Below are 19,219 nucleotides of genomic sequence, written 5' to 3'. Positions count from 1 at the left end.
CGTCCACGCGCTGCAGCTGGAGCCGCCCACCGTGGTGGAGACCCTGCGGCGCGGGAGTAAGTTCATCAAATGGGACGAGGTAAGCGCGCGGGCCCCTGCTCCGCCCAGATCCCGGGACTCTTTCTGTCAAGCTCGACCAGTCGCTGGGGACCCCTACCCCAGCTTCGCCTGCCCGTGGCGCCACCCTCACCCCAGCCTGGCGGCGCCCCGGAAACTTAAGTCCCTGATCGTCTCCGTAATGAAGACTTTGTCCCCCCAACTCCCAGTCTCTCAGCTCTGGAAAATTGGGCTCCACTCCTTGGCGCAGAGACTTTGAACCCCAATAAATCCCGTTCCCCCGTTTTCATTCGCCCTTCCCACCACACCCTGCCAGACTAATTCTGTTTCCCCGATCCTGGCCTGGTCCCCAGACCTCTGCTCAGCACTAGACTCCCCGGCTGCAGGACCCTGACCTCCAGGCTGGCTTGGGGCATCCTCATTCTGGGTGTGTGCCAGGGCGTCGCTCCTCTCCCCGGTGCCCTGCCTGAACAGTTCTCGTCCATTCATCATTTTTCCCCCTATTCTGGTTGGCACTCCTTCGCCCTGCTTCTGAATCCCAGTTCAGCTCCCTGCTCAGGTGGGAGCACCCAGTCACCCCCTAGGGGAGACTTTGCCCCCCAAGTTCCTCCACCCCTGGGAACTTTACTCCCCACTCCTTAGGCTTGGGATCTTGAACCCCAATACATCCTGGCCCCCCTTTCCCTGTCCTGCCCCTGGTGCTTCCCAAATGCCCGTGTCCCCACCTTCGGCTGCCCATCCCCATCCTGGGTCCCCTCTTCTGCCCCCTGGGCCTCTCCTTCCCCAGGGCCTCCACCCGGCCGGCCTGAGCTTCCTCGCGGCTCCTTCCCAGTCAGGCACGGGCCTGGAAGACTCTGGGCTCTTTTCCGGCTGGGTGGGGCCCCGGGGTAGGCGTGGGAGCTGGGGGGAGGAGATGGGGGCGTGGCCCGAAGCGGCAGGTGTGTGAGGAGGGGTGCCTGGGTGCCCCAGAGGCCGGGGGAGACCCCTCCCCCTAGGCTGGCCTGAAGGGAAAAGTTTCTTCTTTTCCTTCCACTGTGATAAACCCAAATAAGGAAGTGGGAACAGGGAGAGGGCCCTGGGGGTGGGGTGGGGGTGCTGACAGAGGCTTGGGGCAGGAGAGCAGGGGGCCTGGGCTGCCTTTGAGAGCCAGACCTCTGGGGAGAGGTAGGGGGGAAACCCTAGGGGCAGTACCCATAGACTCCCCTCCCTCCTCCGCACACCACTGGGGGGCCTCAGACCCAAGGTAGGGTTGGGAATCCCGAGAGGGGCTGGGGGCTGGGTGTCAGCACACTGAAGTGGGGAGGCCTATGCATCCCCAAAGTTTTGGGGCCTTCTGTCCCCTCTGTTCCCAGATGAACACCCATACTTTGTAAGCAAAGCCTGCCATGGGTGGGGCTGCTGCAGTCCCCATTCTCCAGAAAAGGAAACTGAGGTCTGGAAAACAGAGACTTATCCCAGGCCCCACAATGGGGTGTGGCTGAGGCCAGGAGCTGGGAGTCTCTGCTCCCTGCTTCCCAGGTCACAGGACGCTGCAACCACACTGCCTGCAAGCAAGTCCTGGCTCCGATGACCTCGGGCAGGCTACGAAGTGTGCCTGTAACTAAGTGTCCTCATCTGTAAAATGGGAGTGACAACAGCACATCTCTTAGGCTGGTTAGGAGGCCTTCGTGTGCTCGAAGGTGCTAGGTGCATAGAACTGTACCTGCTGTGCAGTAGGGGCGACGTGTGTGTATGAGATGTGTTGATAATGACAGTACTGTCCACCAGACACTGAGCAGCTGTTTAGGGGTGGTGCCCAACATGAGGTGGGGTCCTTTTCTGGCTGGAAGAGCCTGGAATAGGAGAGTTCTACCTGTAGCCACTTGGTTACTCTGGCCCTGGCTGAGTCTAAGCCCTGGAGAACAGCCCCTCTGGCTGCTGGTCCTGAGTCACACGGGGTGGCCCTGGGAGTTTGCCAGGGACCGGGCCCTTCTCAGAAAATGGTGCTGGCATGCACTTCCCTGCCCCCTGCCAGCTGCAGGGCTGTTTGAGGGAGGAAGAGCTCACTGCCCTGTCCTGAGAGTACGGCGAGTCCCCTTCTAGGGGGACTGTTCTTCTGTAAGATGGGGATGAGCTTTGAGGCTGTGAGGACCCCGGCAGATGCGGTAAGGTGAATAATGGACTTTGAGGCAGACCAAGGGGTCATCGTAATATCCCAAGGGACGCAGAAGGGCAGTGGGAGTCAGACTTCTCACTTTCATGCCTTAAACATTCCGTAGTGGGGTGAATTAGGGGGGCTGTCACCGTCACAGAGCTCTCAGCACTTCTGGGGAAATGGAGCCCAGGATGGGGGCTGGGGAGCCCTTCCAGGTGTGACACTGAATGTCACACCTAGGACCTTGACTTTGTTCCGAGGGCCACAGGAAGCCACACAGGACCTGTGGACTGGATGAGGTTTCGTCTTAGCTCACGGGCAGGAACTCTGGGGTGCATGATGGGAGAGCCCCCAGGGCCAGGCCTGCACCACAGGCCTCACTCCCTGACCCCTGCTGCCCTGTGCTGACCCCAGGAGACCTCCAGTCGGAACCTGGTGACCCTGCGTGTGGACCCCAGTGGCTTCTTCTTGTACTGGACAGGCCCCAACATGGTGAGGGGGGGCGCTGGTGCAGCCCGCTCAGGCCAAGGGCCCCTGTCCCAGACCCCTGCCGTGCCCGTGGGGGTGGGGCCCCGCTGCAGGCTGACCTCTCCCACTGCTGCCCAGACAGGAAGTGCTCAGGGCAGGAGCTGAGGCTGGGGCTATAGCCAGGGGCTGGCCACTCCCTGGCCTGGGTAGGGAGCTTGGAGGCTCCTGGCTGTCGCCCTACAGCCTCTCATACCCAGCCCGGCATCTGGTTCCCCCCAGGAGGTGGACACACTGGACATCAGTTCCATCAGGGACACACGGACAGGCCGGTACGCCCGCCTGCCCAAGGTGAGTGATGGAACCTGGGAGTGAAGACCACAGCGAGGCTGTGAGGCCTGGGAGCCCCTCCTTACCCTTCGCTGTCACCTACTCAGGACCCCAAGATCCGCGAAGTTCTGGGCTTTGGGGGTCCCGATGCCCGGCTGGAGGAGAAGCTGATGACGGTGGTGTCTGGGCCAGACCCGGTGAACACAGTGTTCTTGAACTTCATGGCCGTGCAGGATGACACAGCCAAGGTGGGCTGGCACAAAGGGGACAAGCGGGGAGTCACTGTCTTATTCTGTGAGTTGGCCGTCACTTACCGAGCACCTGCTGTGTTCTAGGCTGCTCTGTGACCTTCTGTGTACCAGAGATAGTTGTGGACCTGGGTTGTGGCTGGGCAGCCCCTCTGTCCCCCATTCACCGCCTCCTCGTGTATACTGGCCCCCCAGGTCTGGTCCGAGGAGCTGTTCAAGCTGGCTATGAACATCCTGGCTCAGAATGCCTCCCGGAACACCTTCCTGCGCAAAGCGTGAGCCCCAGGCCACCTGAGGGGGAGCCGGGGGGTTCACGTGGCCGTTTTCAGGGTGTGACCTCTTCACCTGCCTCCCCAGATACACAAAGCTGAAGCTGCAGGTGAACCAGGATGGTCGGATCCCCGTCAAGAAGTGAGCATCCCTTCCCCCAGCACCTTCCTCCTGCCCTGACCTTGGTAGCCTTTGTCTTCCACTGACCCTGAACCCCTCCTGCCCGCATCAGCATCCTGAAGATGTTCTCAGCAGACAAGAAGCGGGTGGAGACTGCGCTGGAATCCTGTGGCCTCAATTTCAACCGGGTATGTGGGGTGGGGGCAGGGGTGGGGTGGGGTGTCATGGTGGGCACCCACCCTTCCGGGGCTGGCTGCCCCTGGCCTCTCACCCCACACTCCTCGACCTCCAGAGTGAGTCCATCCGGCCTGATGAGTTTTCCTTGGAAATCTTTGAGCGGTTCCTGAACAAGCTGTGTCTGCGGCCGGACATTGACAAGATCCTGCTGGAGATGTGAGCAGGGCCCAGCTTGCCTCCCAGCCCCTGTGCTCTGTGTTTGGTTTCTGCTTAGCGCGCCTCTAGCTCAATGGGGAGAGGGGAAACTGGTGGGCCGGGTCCTGGAGCGCCGGGGGCGGGTGGGGGTGCCCGGGGAGAACCTGTCAATGATGTGCCTGTGCTCAGAGCGGCTATTTCTGCCCCTCAGTTACAGGTAGCTCTGGGCTAACCCTGTACCAGGGTTGGTTTAATCAGCCCCCTCTGCAGTGGGGTCCAAGGCTCAGGTGTGTTGTGAGGTCTGGAAGCAAGGGGTGGTGGGCTGACCACTTGGTAGCTCCTCAGCCCTGGCCATTGCCAGTGCCCACTAGTCTGCTGCCTTGACAATCCTGAGTGGTCAGGAGAGTGAAGGGGGAAACTGAGGCCCAGAGGTTGGCCATGACTCACCCAGAGTCCCACTCACTGGGTGCCAGACCCAGGGGCAGGCCTTCTGACTCCTTTGCCCAGGGCAAGGGCTTGGTGAGGGGATGGGAGCCCTGCAAGGCTCCATCCTCACCCGGCTTCCTGCCCCCTCCAGAGGCGCCAAGGGCAAACCATACCTGACACTGGAGCAGCTCATGGACTTCATCAACCAGAAGCAGCGCGACCCGAGACTCAACGAAGTGCTGTACCCGCCGCTGCGGCCCTCCCAGGCCCGACTGCTCATCGAAAAGTATGAGCCCAACCAGCAGTTTCTGGAGCGAGGTGAGCTGGCCAGGGTGCAGGTGGGTGGGGGCAGGTGGGGCCCCAGCTGACCCTGCTGATCCCCTCCCACCCCAGACCAGATGTCCATGGAGGGCTTTAGCCGCTACCTGGGAGGCGAGGAGAATGGCATCCTGCCCCTGGAAGCCCTGGATCTGAGCGCCGACATGACCCAGCCGCTGAGTGCCTACTTCATCAACTCCTCGCATAACACCTATCTCACTGGTGAGCGGGGAGCAAGGGTGGGGCCCATGACCTCTGCCCTGTAACCCTTGCATTGCCCCACTCCTCCTGGGGCACGGTCCTTTTGGCCCATTTGCTCATTCATCGGCCAGTGCTGAGGATGCAGGCAGGGAACAGGCAGCGGCCCTGAGCAGGGGGGCCTCTCTGCGGGAGTGTGCCTCATGGTGGCTTTACCAGGGAAGGACTGGAATGGCTTGTGTTAGGGCCTGCAACAGGAGAGACTGCAGGGTGCATTTTTTTTGTTTTGAGACGGAGTTTCGCTCTTGTTGCCCAGGCTGGCGTGCAATGGCACGATCTCGGCTCACCGCAACCTCTGCCTCCCAAGTTCAAGTGAGTCTCCTGCCTCAGCCTCCCAAGTAGCTGGGATTACAGACATGCGCCACCATGCCCGGCTCATTTTGTATTTTTAGTAGAGACGGGTTTCTCCATGTTGATCAGGCTGCTGTCAAACTCTCGACCTCAGGTGATCTGCCTGCCTCGGCCTCCCAAAGCGCTGGGATTACAGGCATGAGCCACCGCGCCCGGCCTGCAGGGTGCTTTTAAGAGGCTGGAAGGGGGTTGGGTGTGGTGACTCATGCCTGTAATCCCAGAACTTTGGGAAGCTAAGGCAGGTAGATCACTTGAGCCCAGGTTTTGAGACCAGCCTTGGCAACATAGCATGACCCCATCTCTACAAATAATTTTTTAAAAATTAGCTGGGTATTGTGGTGCATGCCTGTGGTCCCAGCTGCTTGGGAGGCTGAGGTGGGAGTATCCCTTGGTTCTGGGAAAGTTGAGGCAGGAGTAAGCTGTGATTGCACCACTGCACTCCAGCCTGGGTGACAGAGTGAGACCCTTTCTCAAAAAAAAATTAAATAAATAATAATTTTTTTTTTTTTTTTTTGAGGCGGAGTCTCGCTCTATCGCCCGGACTGGAGTGCAGTGGCCAGATCTCAGCTCACTGCAAGCTCCGCCTCCCGGGTTCACGCCATTCTCCTGCCTCAGCCTCCCGAGTAGCTGGGACTACAGGTGCCCGCCACCTCGCTCGGCTAGTTTTTTTTGTATTTTTAGTAGAGACGGGGTTTCACCGTGTTAGCCAGGATGGTCTCGATCTCCTGACCTCGTGATCCGCCCGTCTCGGCCTCCCAAAGTGCTGGGATTACAGGCTTGAGCCACCGCGCCCGGCCAATAATTTTTAAAAAAAGCAGAAAGGAAGCTGGAGGGGGCAGGGTGCAGAGTGCTGGGGATAGGTGCCTGTTAAGAGAGGGAGAGCAAGGCAGGGCTAAGCCCAGGGGCCCAGAGGTACTTGGATTCATCCTGAGTGGGAGAGAGAGGCTTTTTGGAGGGTGAAGCAGAAGAAGTGATGTGACCTGATATGATATGTTCTTAGAAGGATGCCAGGTACTCTATAGAGATTGGATTCAGGCCAGGTGCAGTGACTCTCGCCTGTAATCCCAGCTCTTTGAGAGGCTGAGGTGTGTGGATCACCTGAGGTCAGGAGTTTGAGACCAGCCTGGCCAACGTGGTGAAACCCTGTCTCTACTAAAAATACCAAAATTATCGAGGCATAGTGGTGGGCGCCTGTAATCCCAGCTACTCGGGAGGCTAAGGCAGGAGAATCGCTTGAACCAGGGAGGCAGAGCTTGCAGTGAGCCGAGGTCGCGCCACCGCACTCCAGCCTGGGCGACAGAGTTAGATTCGGTCTCAAAAAAAAAAAAAGACAGATTGGATTGGAGGCAGGGAGGCCTGGAGTCTTCCACACAGGAAGTGGTGTGAGCTGTGCCAGGGCTGAGATGGGTGGAGGGAGGGAGGAGAGGGGGCGATTGTTGAGTGAGTGAGGAGCTACAGTGAGCCTCAGGGATGACTCCCTCAGCTCACGCTGGTGGGATGGTTAGGTGGTGGGTATCTATCTGAGAGATGGAGAGCCCTCTGCAAATCCAGCATGGCCTGGTTCCAGGTGGGGCCGGGATGGTGAGGAGCTGGGCTGGTGGGCGGCCTTGGTGACAGAGCCTTGCCCCCAGCTGGGCAGCTGGCTGGGACCTCGTCGGTGGAGATGTACCGCCAGGTGCTGCTGTGGGGCTGCCGCTGTGTGGAGCTGGATGTGTGGAAAGGACGGCCGCCTGAGGAGGAACCCTTCATCACCCATGGCTTCACCATGACCACGGAGGTGCCTCTGCGTGACGTGCTGGAGGCCATTGCCGAGACTGCCTTCAAGACCTCGCCCTACCCCGTCATCCTCTCCTTCGAGAACCACGTGGACTCGTGAGTGAGCCCCTGGCATGAAACCCCATGGACCCAGGGACAGCCCTCCCGCCTCAGCGCTGTTGGACTGCTCAGGAACCTCCAACCCTGTGAACCGCCACTGACCTGTCCTGTAGACCCCAGCTTCCCCTAGGGACCTCTGACCTCTGACCTCGGCTCCGCAGGGCAAAGCAGCAGGCAAAGATGGCTGAGTACTGCCGCTCCATCTTTGGAGATGCGCTACTCATCGATCCTCTGGACAAGTACCCGGTACGGGGGCTCAGAGCGAGGGTGGGGGTATGCGGGCCAGGGTGCTGCGGACCTGGTCCGGGGCCCTGACTCGTCCATGCCTGCCCAGCTGGCCCCAGGTGTTCCCCTGCCCAGCCCCCAGGACCTGATGGGCCGTATCCTGGTGAAGAACAAGAAGCGGCACAGACCCAGCACAGGTGGCCCAGACAGCGCCGGGCGCAAGCGGCCGCTGGAGCAGAGCAATTCAGCCCTGAGCGAGAGCTCCGCTGCCACTGAGCCCTCCTCCCCACAGCTTGGTAGGGCCCCAGCCTGGCCCGCCACCCTGACCTGACCCCAGCCTCTGGCCTCATGCTCTCGGCGCCGTGACACTTCATCCCAGACCCCCAGCCCATCCTCCCGCCTCGCTGTGCACCTGTTCCCACAACTGACCTCTCTCCTCACCACCTGTTGGCTGGTGTGGGGCCTCTGACCCCCGACCTCAGGTGCATGCCTCACCGAGCTGCATTGAGTCCACCTGCCCAGTTAGTTATCATTTCAGCTGACCTCTGACCTCTTACCCCTGACGATTCACCTCACTATGCCCCCTCCTTAGACATGACTCTGGCTTACCCATGACCTGTAACCCCTCTGTGTCATCTCTTACCCCGCTATTAAGGCTGTGGTACCCTACTTCCTGACTTCTCAACCTACTGAACCACCTTATCTGCCTCCCTGCTGAATATCACCCCAGACCTTTACCTTTGACCTATGATCCCTCTCAACCACTACTGGGTTTAATACTGTCTGACCCCTGACCTCTTGGCTTCTCCCCAAGCCACACTTCTCTGAGAGTACCCCTTGAATTCCCCACTGAGTCACCTGTACATACTGGGAAAAACCCCTCCAGGCTTCCTAAGCAACTATGTGGTCCTGACCCCTGACCTTGTGGCCCTGTCCTCTGCAGGGTCGCCCAGCTCTGACAGCTGCCCAGGCCTGAGCAACGGGGAGGAGGGGGGGCTTGAGAAGCCCAGCCTAGAGCCTCGGAAGTCTCTGGGCGAGGAGGGCCTGAACCGGGGCCCCTGTGCTCTTGGACCTGCTGACCGTGAGGATGAGGAGGAAGATGAGGAAGAGGAGGAGCAGACAGACCCCAAAAAGCCGACCACAGATGAGGTCAGGCCCAGAGGGCGGGCAGGTCGGGGAGGTAGCATCTATTTACCTCCCAAGCAGTTTATTACCGCCACTGGGGGCTGAGGGTCTGACCACCAACAAGACCGACATCACCCCGCCTCCTGGGGCTCAGTGTGGGTGTGAGTGAAGGTGGGAGGAGGGGTCTTCAGTCATCAGGAATGGAAACAAGCATACAGTTCTCCTGGTGATGTGGCCTGGGAGGTGCGAGTTAGGGCACAGAATTGGCAGAGGGCAGCCCTGGGCAGGGAGGTGGGGCTGGCAGAGCTCAGGAAGGGGGACAGCATGTGCAAAGGTCCTAGGGCAGGGCCAGGGGGTGCAGGAGCGGGGAGCGTTGTCATGGGGGGCATTGAGTAGCTATGAGGAGTGGTATAGAAAAAATCAGTCTGAGCCATGGGCTCACACCTGTAATCCCAGCTACTCGGCAGGCTGAGGTACGAGAATCCCTTGAACCTGGGAGGTGGAGCTTGCAGTGAGCTGAGATCGCGCCATTGCTATGATTTTGTAGCCTGGGCTACAAAAGGAGACTGTCTCAAAAAAAAAAGACTTTGCTATAAAGACAATTACTGGGGCAATTAGTGAAATTTAAAGATGAACTACATATTAGATAATATGTCAATGTTTTGTTTCCTGAATTTAATTATTGTATTGGAGTTATATAAGAGAATGTCCATATATGCTGAAGTATTTATGGGTAAAGGGTCATGATGTCTGTAATTTACTCCCAAATGATTCAGTAAAAGTAATGATAATTGTAACAACTATATGTGCTGGGCGAGATGGCTCACACCTGTAATCCCAGTACTTTGGGAGGCTGAGGTGGGCGAGTCACCTGAGGTCGGGAGGTTCAAGACCAGCCTGGCCAACATGGTGAAACCCCATCTCTACTAAAAATACATAAATTAGCCGGGCGCGGTGGCGGGCGCCTATAAACCCAGCTACTTGGGAGGCTGAGGCAGGAAAATTGCTTGAGCCGGGTGGTGTCCAGGGCGCATCAGTGAGACCCCGGGAAGAAGATTGTTGGCACCACCAGCAGTGCGTGGATAGTGGTGGGAAGAGGGTCAGCACCTCCTTCATGGGGGGCAGTGAGGGAATGGCCAGCTGTGGCGGGAGTGGCACTGCTGACCCTGGGTTGGGGCCCACAGGGCACGGCCAGCAGCGAGGTGAATGCCACTGAGGAGATGTCCACGCTTGTCAACTATATCGAGCCTGTCAAGTTCAAGTCCTTTGAGGCTGCTCGAAGTGAGTAGGGGTGGGTGGCAGCCATGGGAGCTTGCCCAGCTCAGCCCTGCCAGGTCTGATGCCGTCTCTTGGCTCACCCCAAGAGAGGAACAAATGCTTCGAGATGTCGTCCTTCGTGGAGACCAAGGCCATGGAGCAGCTGACCAAGAGCCCCATGGAGTTTGTGGAGTATCCTTTGAAGGTGCTGTGGCCGGGCAGGCCAGAGTGGGGCGCTTGCAGGCCAGCTGCGGTGTTCTGTCCCCACGTGTGCCACCTGCACAGGGTGCTGGCCCTCCGGCGGCTCTCCTGCACCCTGGCCTGTGGCTTGGGCAGGTCCAGGCAGTCTCAGGGGGCATGGCTAGGCTGAGAAATGGAGGCCGGGTGTGGGGGTCACAGGAGCACCTGGCTGAGGCTGGAGGTGAAGGCTGATGGGGTGGGCCTTGGCACCTGTGTGGCCCCTGACCACCAACCTCAGATACAACAAGCAGCAGCTCAGCCGCATCTACCCCAAGGGCACCCGTGTGGACTCCTCCAATTACATGCCCCAGCTCTTCTGGAACGTAGGGTGCCAGCTTGTTGCGCTCAACTTCCAGACCCTCGGTGAGCCCTGGCCCCCCCCATCTTGATCCCGACCCTCAGTCTTACTGACTTCTGACCCATGATCCTGCTGGTCTTGCCTGAACAGACCTCTGACCCTGTCTAATCCCAGATCCCAGGGGAACCCAGCCCCTGACTCACCCGCCTCTGCCCTTGGCTGATGCCAGACCCCTCCCCTGTCTGATCTGTCCTGGATCCGGACCCTGATGCCATTTGAGCCCACCCCTGGCCCTGGACCTTGGATGCCATCTGACCTGATGGTCTCCTGTCCCCTACATGGCACTGTCCTGCCTGATCCCTGGCCCTGCTCAACTGGCCCATGGCACCCCAGATGTGGCGATGCAGCTCAACGCGGGCATTTTTGAGTACAATGGGCGCAGCGGGTACCTGCTCAAGCCGGAGTTCATGCGGCGGCCTGACAAATCCTTCGACCCTTTCACTGAGGTCATCGTGGATGGCATCGTGGCCAATGCCTTGCGGGTCAAGGTGGGGCCTGGGGGTGCTCAGGCCAGGGATGTCCTGGGGGCAGGACGCTCAGCATCTGCCTCACCTTCCTTGGCCCACCCCCCAGGTGATCTCGGGGCAGTTCCTATCCGACAGGAAGGTGGGCATCTACGTGGAGGTGGACATGTTTGGCCTCCCTGTTGACACGCGGCGCAAGTACCGCACCCGGACCTCTCAGGGGAACTCGTTCAACCCCGTGTGGGATGAGGAGCCCTTCGACTTCCCCAAGGTGAGCCTGGCCCCGCACCTGCTCAGGCACAGGGCAGATCCAGCACAGACCGCCCCGGTTCTCAGGTGGGAGAACAAAAACCAAGTACACTGTTGGCGACTGGGGATCAGAAAGTGGGGGGTACCATGGGTCCCCCAGGACCTGCCTGTCCGAGCGTCAGGCTCCCTGCCCTCCTCAGGGTAAGACACCAGGGTGAGAAGGTGAGATGGGGTTGGGGGTGTTAGCTAGAGGTCTTGTGTCCCCTGCGAGGAGTGAACGCAGCCTGCCCCGTCTCCGAGGCAGGAGCTGAATTCACAACCCCAAGCTCATATCCGCTCTTCTGCACCCTGCACGGCCCTGCATGGACGCGGCCTCTGCTCCCAACCTAGGCGCATGCGTTCTTGGTTTCCTGCTCATGGCTCACTCCTGTTTCTAAACTGGTGATGACCAGAACTATCTGTGGGGGCCCTGAAGGGGCCTGGCTGCCTGTCATCTTGCCTCAGGGTCCTGATGGCTATAGTCATCCACTAGGCCAGGCCATGGAGTTGGGGTCAGCCATCAGCTTAGTGGCAATGGTGACTGACGGTCAGTAGGCCAGTTTGTCTGAAGGTCTGCTCTGTTAGGCTTTGATGGCTGTGGTTAGCTGTGGCCTGGTAGCCACGGTGGCTCAGGGTCAGCCCCGTGGCTCAGCTCCAGTCTGGCCCACAGGTGGTGCTGCCTACGCTGGCTTCACTTCGCATCGCAGCCTTTGAGGAGGGGGGTAAATTTGTAGGGCACCGGATCCTGCCTGTCTCTGCCATCCGCTCTGGTGAGGCCTTGGTGGGCTCTGGGAAGCACAGCGGGCAGTGGGTAGGGCCCCCGCCTGGCCCAGCAACCCAACCTTGCCTTCCTGCCCACCCAGGGTACCACTACGTCTGCCTGCGGAACGAGGCCAACCAGCCGCTGTGCCTTCCGGCCCTGCTCATCTACACTGAAGCCTCGGACTACATTCCTGATGACCACCAGGGTGAGCTGGGGTTGGGCAGGGCCGGCCTGGCCAGGGAGTGTGAGGGACAAGGGCCATCCCCAGGGCCTGGGAGTTGCCGAGCTGGATGGCCCCGACTGAGTGGGGAACAGATCCACAGATCCAAGGACAAGCTCTGGAATTCCTCATTGTGACCAGAGCTGGCGGGTGGGGGTGGCCTGGGGGCCCTGTCTCTGAGACCCTGGCCTTCTGCCTCCCCGCAGACTACGCGGAGGCCCTGATCAACCCCATTAAGCACGTCAGCCTGATGGACCAGAGGGCCCGGCAGCTGGCCGCCCTCATTGGGGAGAGTGAGGTGAGCCGGGGCAGGGCAGGGCTCAGGCTCACTGTGACCCAGGGGGCCGCTGGACATGGCTGCTGTGGCCATGTGAGGAGGAGGCTTCTGGTCTCTCTAGTGCAATAGGCTTGGCAGCCCTGGGATTTTGAGGAGATGAAAACCACCCCTTTGCATTCAGGACGCCCTCAGGTCAGACCTGGGTTGGAATTCCTCCAGCTCCATACAGGCTCAGAGTGGGAGTACAGGGGTCCCACTCACTTTGTCAGGGCAGTGCGAAGCCACAGAAGCTGTTCATGTGTGGTGTCCTGGGAGCCATGAGGAGGGCAGTGGCTTCCGTGGGGAGGGGTCAGGCTCGGAGGTTCACCTGTGCTTCCAGACCCAGTCCCCCCGGGGCCTGTGGCAGGCAGGCGGGGAGAGATGACTGCAATTAGGGCTGCCCGGAGCTGTTAGCGGAGAGGCTGGTACCCACTCTGCGGTTGGTGGAGTCCTCTGTTGATTTAATCAGGAGCTGAGCAGCACGGAGAATGAGCGACTGTAGGCAAGGCTGGGGGACACAGGCAGGGAGGAGAGGAGGCTTGGGGCTGGGCCAGGCCTTTCCAGAACAATCTGGGTGTTCCTGAGCGCCTGCAGTGGGCTGGCATTATGTTATCTTCCCCACAGCCCATGTGGAAAAGGGGTTTAGAAAGGCTTGATTTATAGCTCTTTTCATGCAGACAGCCTCCTGTTACAGAGCAGCCCAGCAGTGGCTTGGACTAAGGGAAGCTGACAGGGGTGCTAGGGGCCCTGGGAGGTGGTAGAGGACAGAAGGGTCTGGAGGGAACAGCATTTGTGGAAAGAGCATTCTCCTTTCTCCCTGTAGGCTCAGGCTGGCCAAGAGATGTGCCAGGACACCCAGTCTCAGCAGCTGGGGTCTCAGCTGTCCCCAAACCCTACCCCTAGCCCACTGGATGCCTCCCCCCGCCGGCCCCCCGGCCCCACCACCTCCCCTACCAGCACCTCCCTCAGCAGCCCAGGTAAGGAGCAGCTTGGGTCAGGGGTGGGCTGCGGGGAGGTGCCCCACCACCCTGTCCTTCAGCTCCTCACAGGGCCTCTGCTCCCTAGGGCAGCGTGACGATCTCATCGCCAGCATCCTCTCAGGTAGGGGGCGGGGTACCCGGAGGCGGGGGGCTGCCTTGCAGTTTCCCCCACCCCCTGCCTACCTTTGCTCTGCCACTCCCAGAGGTGGCCCCCACCCCGCTGGATGAGCTCCGAGGTCACAAGGCTCTGGTCAAGCTCCAGAGCCGGCAAGAGCGAGACCTGCGGGAGCTGCGCAAGAAGCATCAGCGGAAGGCAGTCACCCTCACCCGCCGCCTGCTGGATGGCCTGGCTCAGGCACAGGCTGAGGGCAGGTGCCGGCTGCGGCCAGGTGCCCTGTGAGTGTCTGGGCCGCGTGTGTGCTGTGTGTGCTGGGTGCACTGAAGTGAACATGGGGGTCGGTGGGCATGGAGAGATGGCAAGAGCCTCTCCTTGACCCCCAGGGAGGAGGGTTCGGGTGCAAGGACGGGGGAGGCTTTCCACACCAGGCACCCCCGTGGCCCCCAGGGAGTGACATCTCTTTTGAAGCCCATGAGGAGCATGTTACCCAAACAGGCTCCCATCACTTGTGTGGAGCTAACAGGCCTCCTGGTTTGCATAACACACCTGGCCCCATGGGGTGGTGTCTGCCATCGCTTGCTGGGACGTGCCCCCCCCCCCAACACCCTCCCCATCCCAGTTCATGTGACGGACCCAAGCATCACCCAGAGGGGTTCTCCTTGCAGAGGCGGGGCCGCTGATGTGGAGGACACGAAGGAGGGGGAGGACGAGGCAAAGCGGTATCAGGAGTTCCAGAACAGACAGGTGCAGAGCCTGCTGGAGCTGCGGGAGGCCCAGGTGGATGCAGAGGCCCAGCGGAGGCTGGAGCACCTGAGACAGGTAGGGGCCTGCAGTGGCCAGGGAAAGCCTCCTGGATAGATTGGTCATCAACCCGGCGTCACCTGTCGGCTCCCTGTGTCCATAGGCTCTGCAGCGGCTCAGGGAGGTCGTCCTTGATGCGAACACAACTCAGTTCAAGAGGCTGAAGGAGATGAACGAGAGGTGAAGGCCTAGGATGGTCTATGGGAAGGGCTGGGGACTTCTAATACCAGAAGGAAGGCAGAGTCTGTGCTTCTGCCGCTGACCCCTCCTTTTCCCCTGCCGGCTTCTCAAGGGAGAAGAAGGAACTGCAGAAGATCCTGGACAGAAAGCGCCATAACAGCATCTCGGAGGCCAAGACGAGGGACAAGCATAAGAAGGAGGCGTAAGGGCACCGGGGCCGGGGGCCATCTGGGTACTGGGGAGGCAGGGCGGGTGTCTGGGCCCCGAGCCATCCTGCATTGCTCCTGTGCAGGGAACTGACGGAGATTAACCGTCGGCACATCACTGAGTCAGTCAACTCCATCCGTCGGGTGAGTCGGGCTCCTGGGCCACCCTACCCCACTTCCCTTCCTTCACTCATCAGACACCCGTCTCCGTGCCTGGCCTGGTGCCACGTTGCCCTCAAGGTTCTTCTAGAGCCTTTCTCAAGTGCCCAACAGCCCCAGGGTACCCGCATCATACCCAAAGCCAACTGTCTGCACCAGTGCCCCTGGCTTTGGTATCCTTGGGCCTGGTCCTTTCACAACCCTGATACATCACCCTGGGAGCCTTCACCCACCTGACTTCTTTTTTTATTTTTCTTTGAGACAGAGTCTCGCTCTGTCACCCAGGCTGGAGTGCAGTGGTGCGATCTTGGCTCACTGCAACCTCTGCCTCTTGGGTTCAAGCAGTTCTCTTGCCTCAGCCTCCCGAGTAGCTGGGATTACAGGCATCCGCCACCACGCCTGGCTAATTTTTGTATTTTTAGTAGAGATGGGGTTTCACCATGTTGGCCAGGCTGGTCTGGAACTCCTGACCTCAGGTGATCTGCCCACCTCGGCCTCCCAAAGTGCTGGGATTACAGGTGTGAGCCACTGCACCTGGCCTCGCCCACCTGACTTCTATACCCAGCCAGAGCCTCAAGGCCCTAGCCCCTCAGGGCCCCTCAGCTGAGCCCTTGCCCACCCCTGTAGCTGGAGGAGGCCCAGAAGCAGCGGCATGACCGTCTTGTGGCTGGGCAGCAGCAGGTCCTGCAACAGCTGGCAGAAGAGGAGCCCAAGGTGAGGCCATGGGCGAACAGGCGGGCAGATGGGGTGCAAGGCAGCCAGGCCTCGCCTGTGATGCCCGTCCTCCTCCCACAGCTGCTGGCCCAGCTGGCCCAGGAGTGTCAGGAGCAGCGGGCGAGGCTCCCCCAGGAGATCCGCAGGAGCCTGCTGGGCGAGATGCCGGAGGGGCTGGGGGATGGGCTTCTGGTGGCCTGTGCCAGCAACGGTCACGCACCTGGGAGCAGCGGGCACCTGTCGGGCGCTGACTCGGAGAGCCAGGAGGAGAACACACAGCTCTGAACTGGCTGAGCAAGAGGTGGCCACAGGGCCAGGGTGGGCGCTGGGTGGAGGGCAGGAGGCAACGACACTAATGCTTTTTTTTTTTTTTTTAACTTTTTATCTAGAAATTTTATTTTTTTAAACCTGGGGCAAGTACCTGCGCTAACTCCCTTCATCCTCCTGGGGCCCCTCCTTCCTGCCCTCAGTCTTAGGTTAGGGCCCTGGTCAGGGCTTTGCTCCCCGTGACACCCACACCCTCAAGGTAGCAGTGTCTCCTCCCTTCCCTGGGAGAGCTGCTGGAGCTTCAGGAAGTAGGTGTCACATTTTTTCTCTATTCTTTGGGGATTTTTTTTACATGAATAAAAGTGGATTTCAGGGACCTTGTGTGCAGTATGATTTGGGGTGAGAGGACTCTGGGCCTACGTTTCCTCATCTGTAAAATGGGCTTTGGGCGTTTGGTGGGGTTGAGGGCACGCCTCCAGCCAAGGACTGCTGGGTTGAACCTGAGCCTGCCCTGCCGAGTCTGCTGAGCTTCCCTGTTCCTGTTCCCCCATCCCCACGACTTTCATCTCTCCGAGGCTCTCCCTGTTCTCTCTTCGCTGAGGCTCAGGCCTCTGCTTCAGGAAGCCTTCCCTGCCCCCCTTCCTGTGGCCTGATATGACCCAAACGCCTAGCATCTTCCGCCCGGGCTGCTCTGGGCCCCCGACAGGCAGTTGACTCTATCGGGTGATGGATCAGCCAGGGTGGAGCAGGGCAGCTCAGAACCTGCCCAACACCAGGGGACCCGGGTCTTCAGAGATAGGTGGGCAGTAGGCCTGCCTGTGACCCTGGGGGAAGGGAAGTGGACAGTCACAGACACGCAGGGGCTGGGCCACCCAGCATCCCCTCATCCCTGTGAGGGAGATGTTATGCCTATTTTACAGATGAGGAGACTGAGGCCCGGAGCCATCTCTCGTGTGCCAGGCCACAGCTAAATCAAGATGTCCTGACCTGGAGGCAGGGCGGGCCTGGACCCTCCGTGGTGGACTGTCTTCAGCCAGCCTGGACCTGTCCCATGCCTCAAGACCAGCGAAAAGTGGCGGAGAGCCCACAGTGCGGGCTCGAGGGCGGGGCTGGGCTCGCAGCAGGGTCGGCTTGGCACCTCTTCAAGGCCTCTCCCAGCTTCCTGGCTCTTCCTAGGCTGCCCGCCTGCATCCCTCCTCCAGGGGAAGGAGGCCTCTTATCTGGGCTTATCTCCTGCCAATTGAGTATCTTCTTTGCTTTGTTTTTGCTGCAGCCTCAGGCAAACAGATGAGGTCGGGAGGCCAGGGAAACAGGCTCCGGAGTAGGGCCCTCCTCCCTCAGGGTCAATGCAGTGGCCACAGACTTCCTCACTTCTGCTGTGGGGCCCTGCCCTATCCCCTAGTTCTGCTCACTCCAGTGTATTCCGTATCCAGGCTCCTCCGCAGCCAACTCCCATCTTCCTGACTCTAGCTGGTGTCCACTGAGGGACACCAGCTAAATTGCTAACTCCCGGGTGTAACATTCCAGCCCCTCAGAAGCCTGGCCTCTACTGCTCCCCTGTCCTTCCATGGGTCCACTCCTCCCTGCGCCGGGAGGGATAACCCTCACCCTCACCTTCAGATAGCAGCTCTAGCCGCCTCCTCCCTGAAGCCCTCTGACTGCCCTGCCGACTTCGGGCCCTCGGGAGCTTCCGCAAGCAGGGCCATCGCGCAACGGATCTCTGTGCCCAGCACGAAGCATCGGCTCGGATTACAGGAGGCGCCAATAAATCTTTCCGGTACGGAGCCCCCGCTCTGTCCGGGTCTCCGCGTGAAGCCTCGGTTTCCAGCGACCGGGCTGCTGCCAGCCTGGCTCCGCCGCTCCCTCCCGCCCCGCGCGGTCTGCCAGGCCCCCGGGCCGGCCATACAGCAGCTGCTGGCAAGGGCTGACCCAAATAGGAGCGAGTGACCCTCCCTGGGGGGCCGCGGCACGGTTTACAAAGCGCGAGATCCGGCGGCCGGCAGCGCTGCGGTCCCAGTGCGCGTGCTGGGAACTTGGACCTGGGCCTGGGCCTCACAACCCTGTCCCGCGAGCCGCCGCGACCCCTTCCGTCTCTGTCGCGGATGTCAGGCAAAGCCTATATCCCTCGTAAGACAGCGGCCTCTTTTGAAAGTATCCATGAGAGCCCTACCCCGGCCTGCGGAGCCCCAGTCGACGCACAGAAAAGCCTCGGCGGCACAGACGCGGGCTTTATTAACATTTAGTAGTGAGCGCGGCCCGCGGGACATCGCGGGGACTCGGGTCCGGGTGACACAACGGTTAAGCCTGGTTCACGACTTGGCGCAGGCACTTGGGGGGTAGCCCGGGGCCGGAGGGCGGGGCCACGAGCCACTTCCGGCGGCTATGGGCGGAAAACCCAAAACTTCCGATGGGACCGAGCCTTCCGTGGCTTCACATGCACCGGAAGGGAATCTGGGTCGGCCCTCCCACCGAAAGAGGCAGCACGGATCCTCTTTTTGCATAAGGCCTGAGGAAGCACTTCCGCCCATATCCAAGATGGCCGACCAGGACCGTGAGAGCGGGTGGAGTTTCGGGGCGTGGAGCGAAGGTCACTGGGAGGGGGCGGAGCTTCCCCTGCCCAAGTTCCGATCCCACCAGGACTGGAAGACTCGCGTCCAGCTGGAGCTTTGCCGCATCTGCGTCGCTGTGCCCGCGCTCTTCGGGCGAGGAAGTCCCTTCCGGGTTGGGGGAGAAAAGGGTTACATGAGTTAGATTACCATGGCAGCTGGTGCCAGGCTCTCCACTTCCGTGAGCCTTCCTCTAAGTAAGATCGGCGGGAGATAATGAAGGCCACAACGCCCAGGAGGCTCCACGCCAGGTGGTCAGGGACGCTCGGGAGGACACATGGGCCCCCAGGAATGGGAACTGGTTAGATCCCAGGAACTCCGTGCCGGGGACGGGAAGAGAGGATGCCTAGGGCCCTAAATGGAAGGGCCAGAGCTGGAGACCTAGCACCCAGAAATGGGACCGCAATTCAAGAATCAAAAGGCCGGGAGTGGTGGTGAGCGCCTGTAATCCCAGCACTTTGGGAGGTTGAGGCGGGAGGATCCTTTGAGGCCAGGAGTTCCAGGCTGCGATGAGGCGTGATCGCACCACTGCACTCCAGCCTGGGCGACAGAGCGCACAGGTGCCAGCAAGGAGCACAAATACCAGCATGCCTAGTCTTCCAAGAATTCGGGGAATCCAAGAGCTTTGGCCTGGAGTGGGAGCTAGACTACAGGTCCCAGCATGCCCTGTGACACACACACACACACACACACACACACACACACACC

The 19,219-nt window shown here is 60.3% G+C and overlaps 2 protein-coding genes across 2 annotated transcripts in view; one reads left to right on the top strand and one right to left on the bottom strand.

Annotated features, from left to right (window-relative positions):
* On the top strand, window positions 1–16,281 carry PLCB3 (phospholipase C, beta 3 (phosphatidylinositol-specific)). The gene is made up of 31 exons (XM_011942589.1): window positions 1–79; window positions 2,606–2,683; window positions 2,939–3,007; window positions 3,094–3,234; window positions 3,430–3,509; window positions 3,592–3,645; window positions 3,737–3,812; window positions 3,917–4,017; window positions 4,574–4,740; window positions 4,816–4,962; window positions 6,981–7,221; window positions 7,386–7,470; window positions 7,559–7,756; window positions 8,542–8,598; window positions 9,759–9,855; window positions 9,939–10,023; window positions 10,310–10,434; window positions 10,763–10,917; window positions 11,003–11,164; window positions 11,852–11,951; window positions 12,045–12,149; window positions 12,371–12,462; window positions 13,304–13,457; window positions 13,546–13,581; window positions 13,664–13,856; window positions 14,244–14,397; window positions 14,483–14,559; window positions 14,672–14,761; window positions 14,852–14,909; window positions 15,552–15,638; window positions 15,720–16,281. The coding sequence occupies exons 2-31, from the start codon at window positions 2,681–2,683 to the stop codon at window positions 15,921–15,923; spliced, it is 3,393 nt and encodes a 1,130-aa protein (XP_011797979.1). The 5' UTR covers window positions 1–79; window positions 2,606–2,680; the 3' UTR covers window positions 15,924–16,281.
* A 1,832-nt stretch (window positions 16,282–18,113) lies between these two features.
* The window catches only part of BAD (BCL2-associated agonist of cell death), a 15,908-nt gene continuing 14,802 nt past the window's right edge, over window positions 18,114–19,219 (bottom strand). The window contains exon 4 of the mRNA XM_011942585.1: window positions 18,114–18,619. Coding sequence (XP_011797975.1) covers window positions 18,494–18,619 — 126 coding nt within the window. The 3' untranslated portion in view covers window positions 18,114–18,493. The remainder of the gene's footprint in view (window positions 18,620–19,219) is intronic.

Source organism: Colobus angolensis, unplaced genomic scaffold (genome assembly GCF_000951035.1).
Source record: "Colobus angolensis palliatus isolate OR3802 unplaced genomic scaffold, Cang.pa_1.0 Scaffold21, whole genome shotgun sequence".
Taxonomy (NCBI): domain Eukaryota; kingdom Metazoa; phylum Chordata; class Mammalia; order Primates; family Cercopithecidae; genus Colobus; species Colobus angolensis.
The sequence above is the reverse complement of the archived record's forward strand: the minus strand, read 5'-3'. Positions and strand labels throughout refer to the sequence as shown.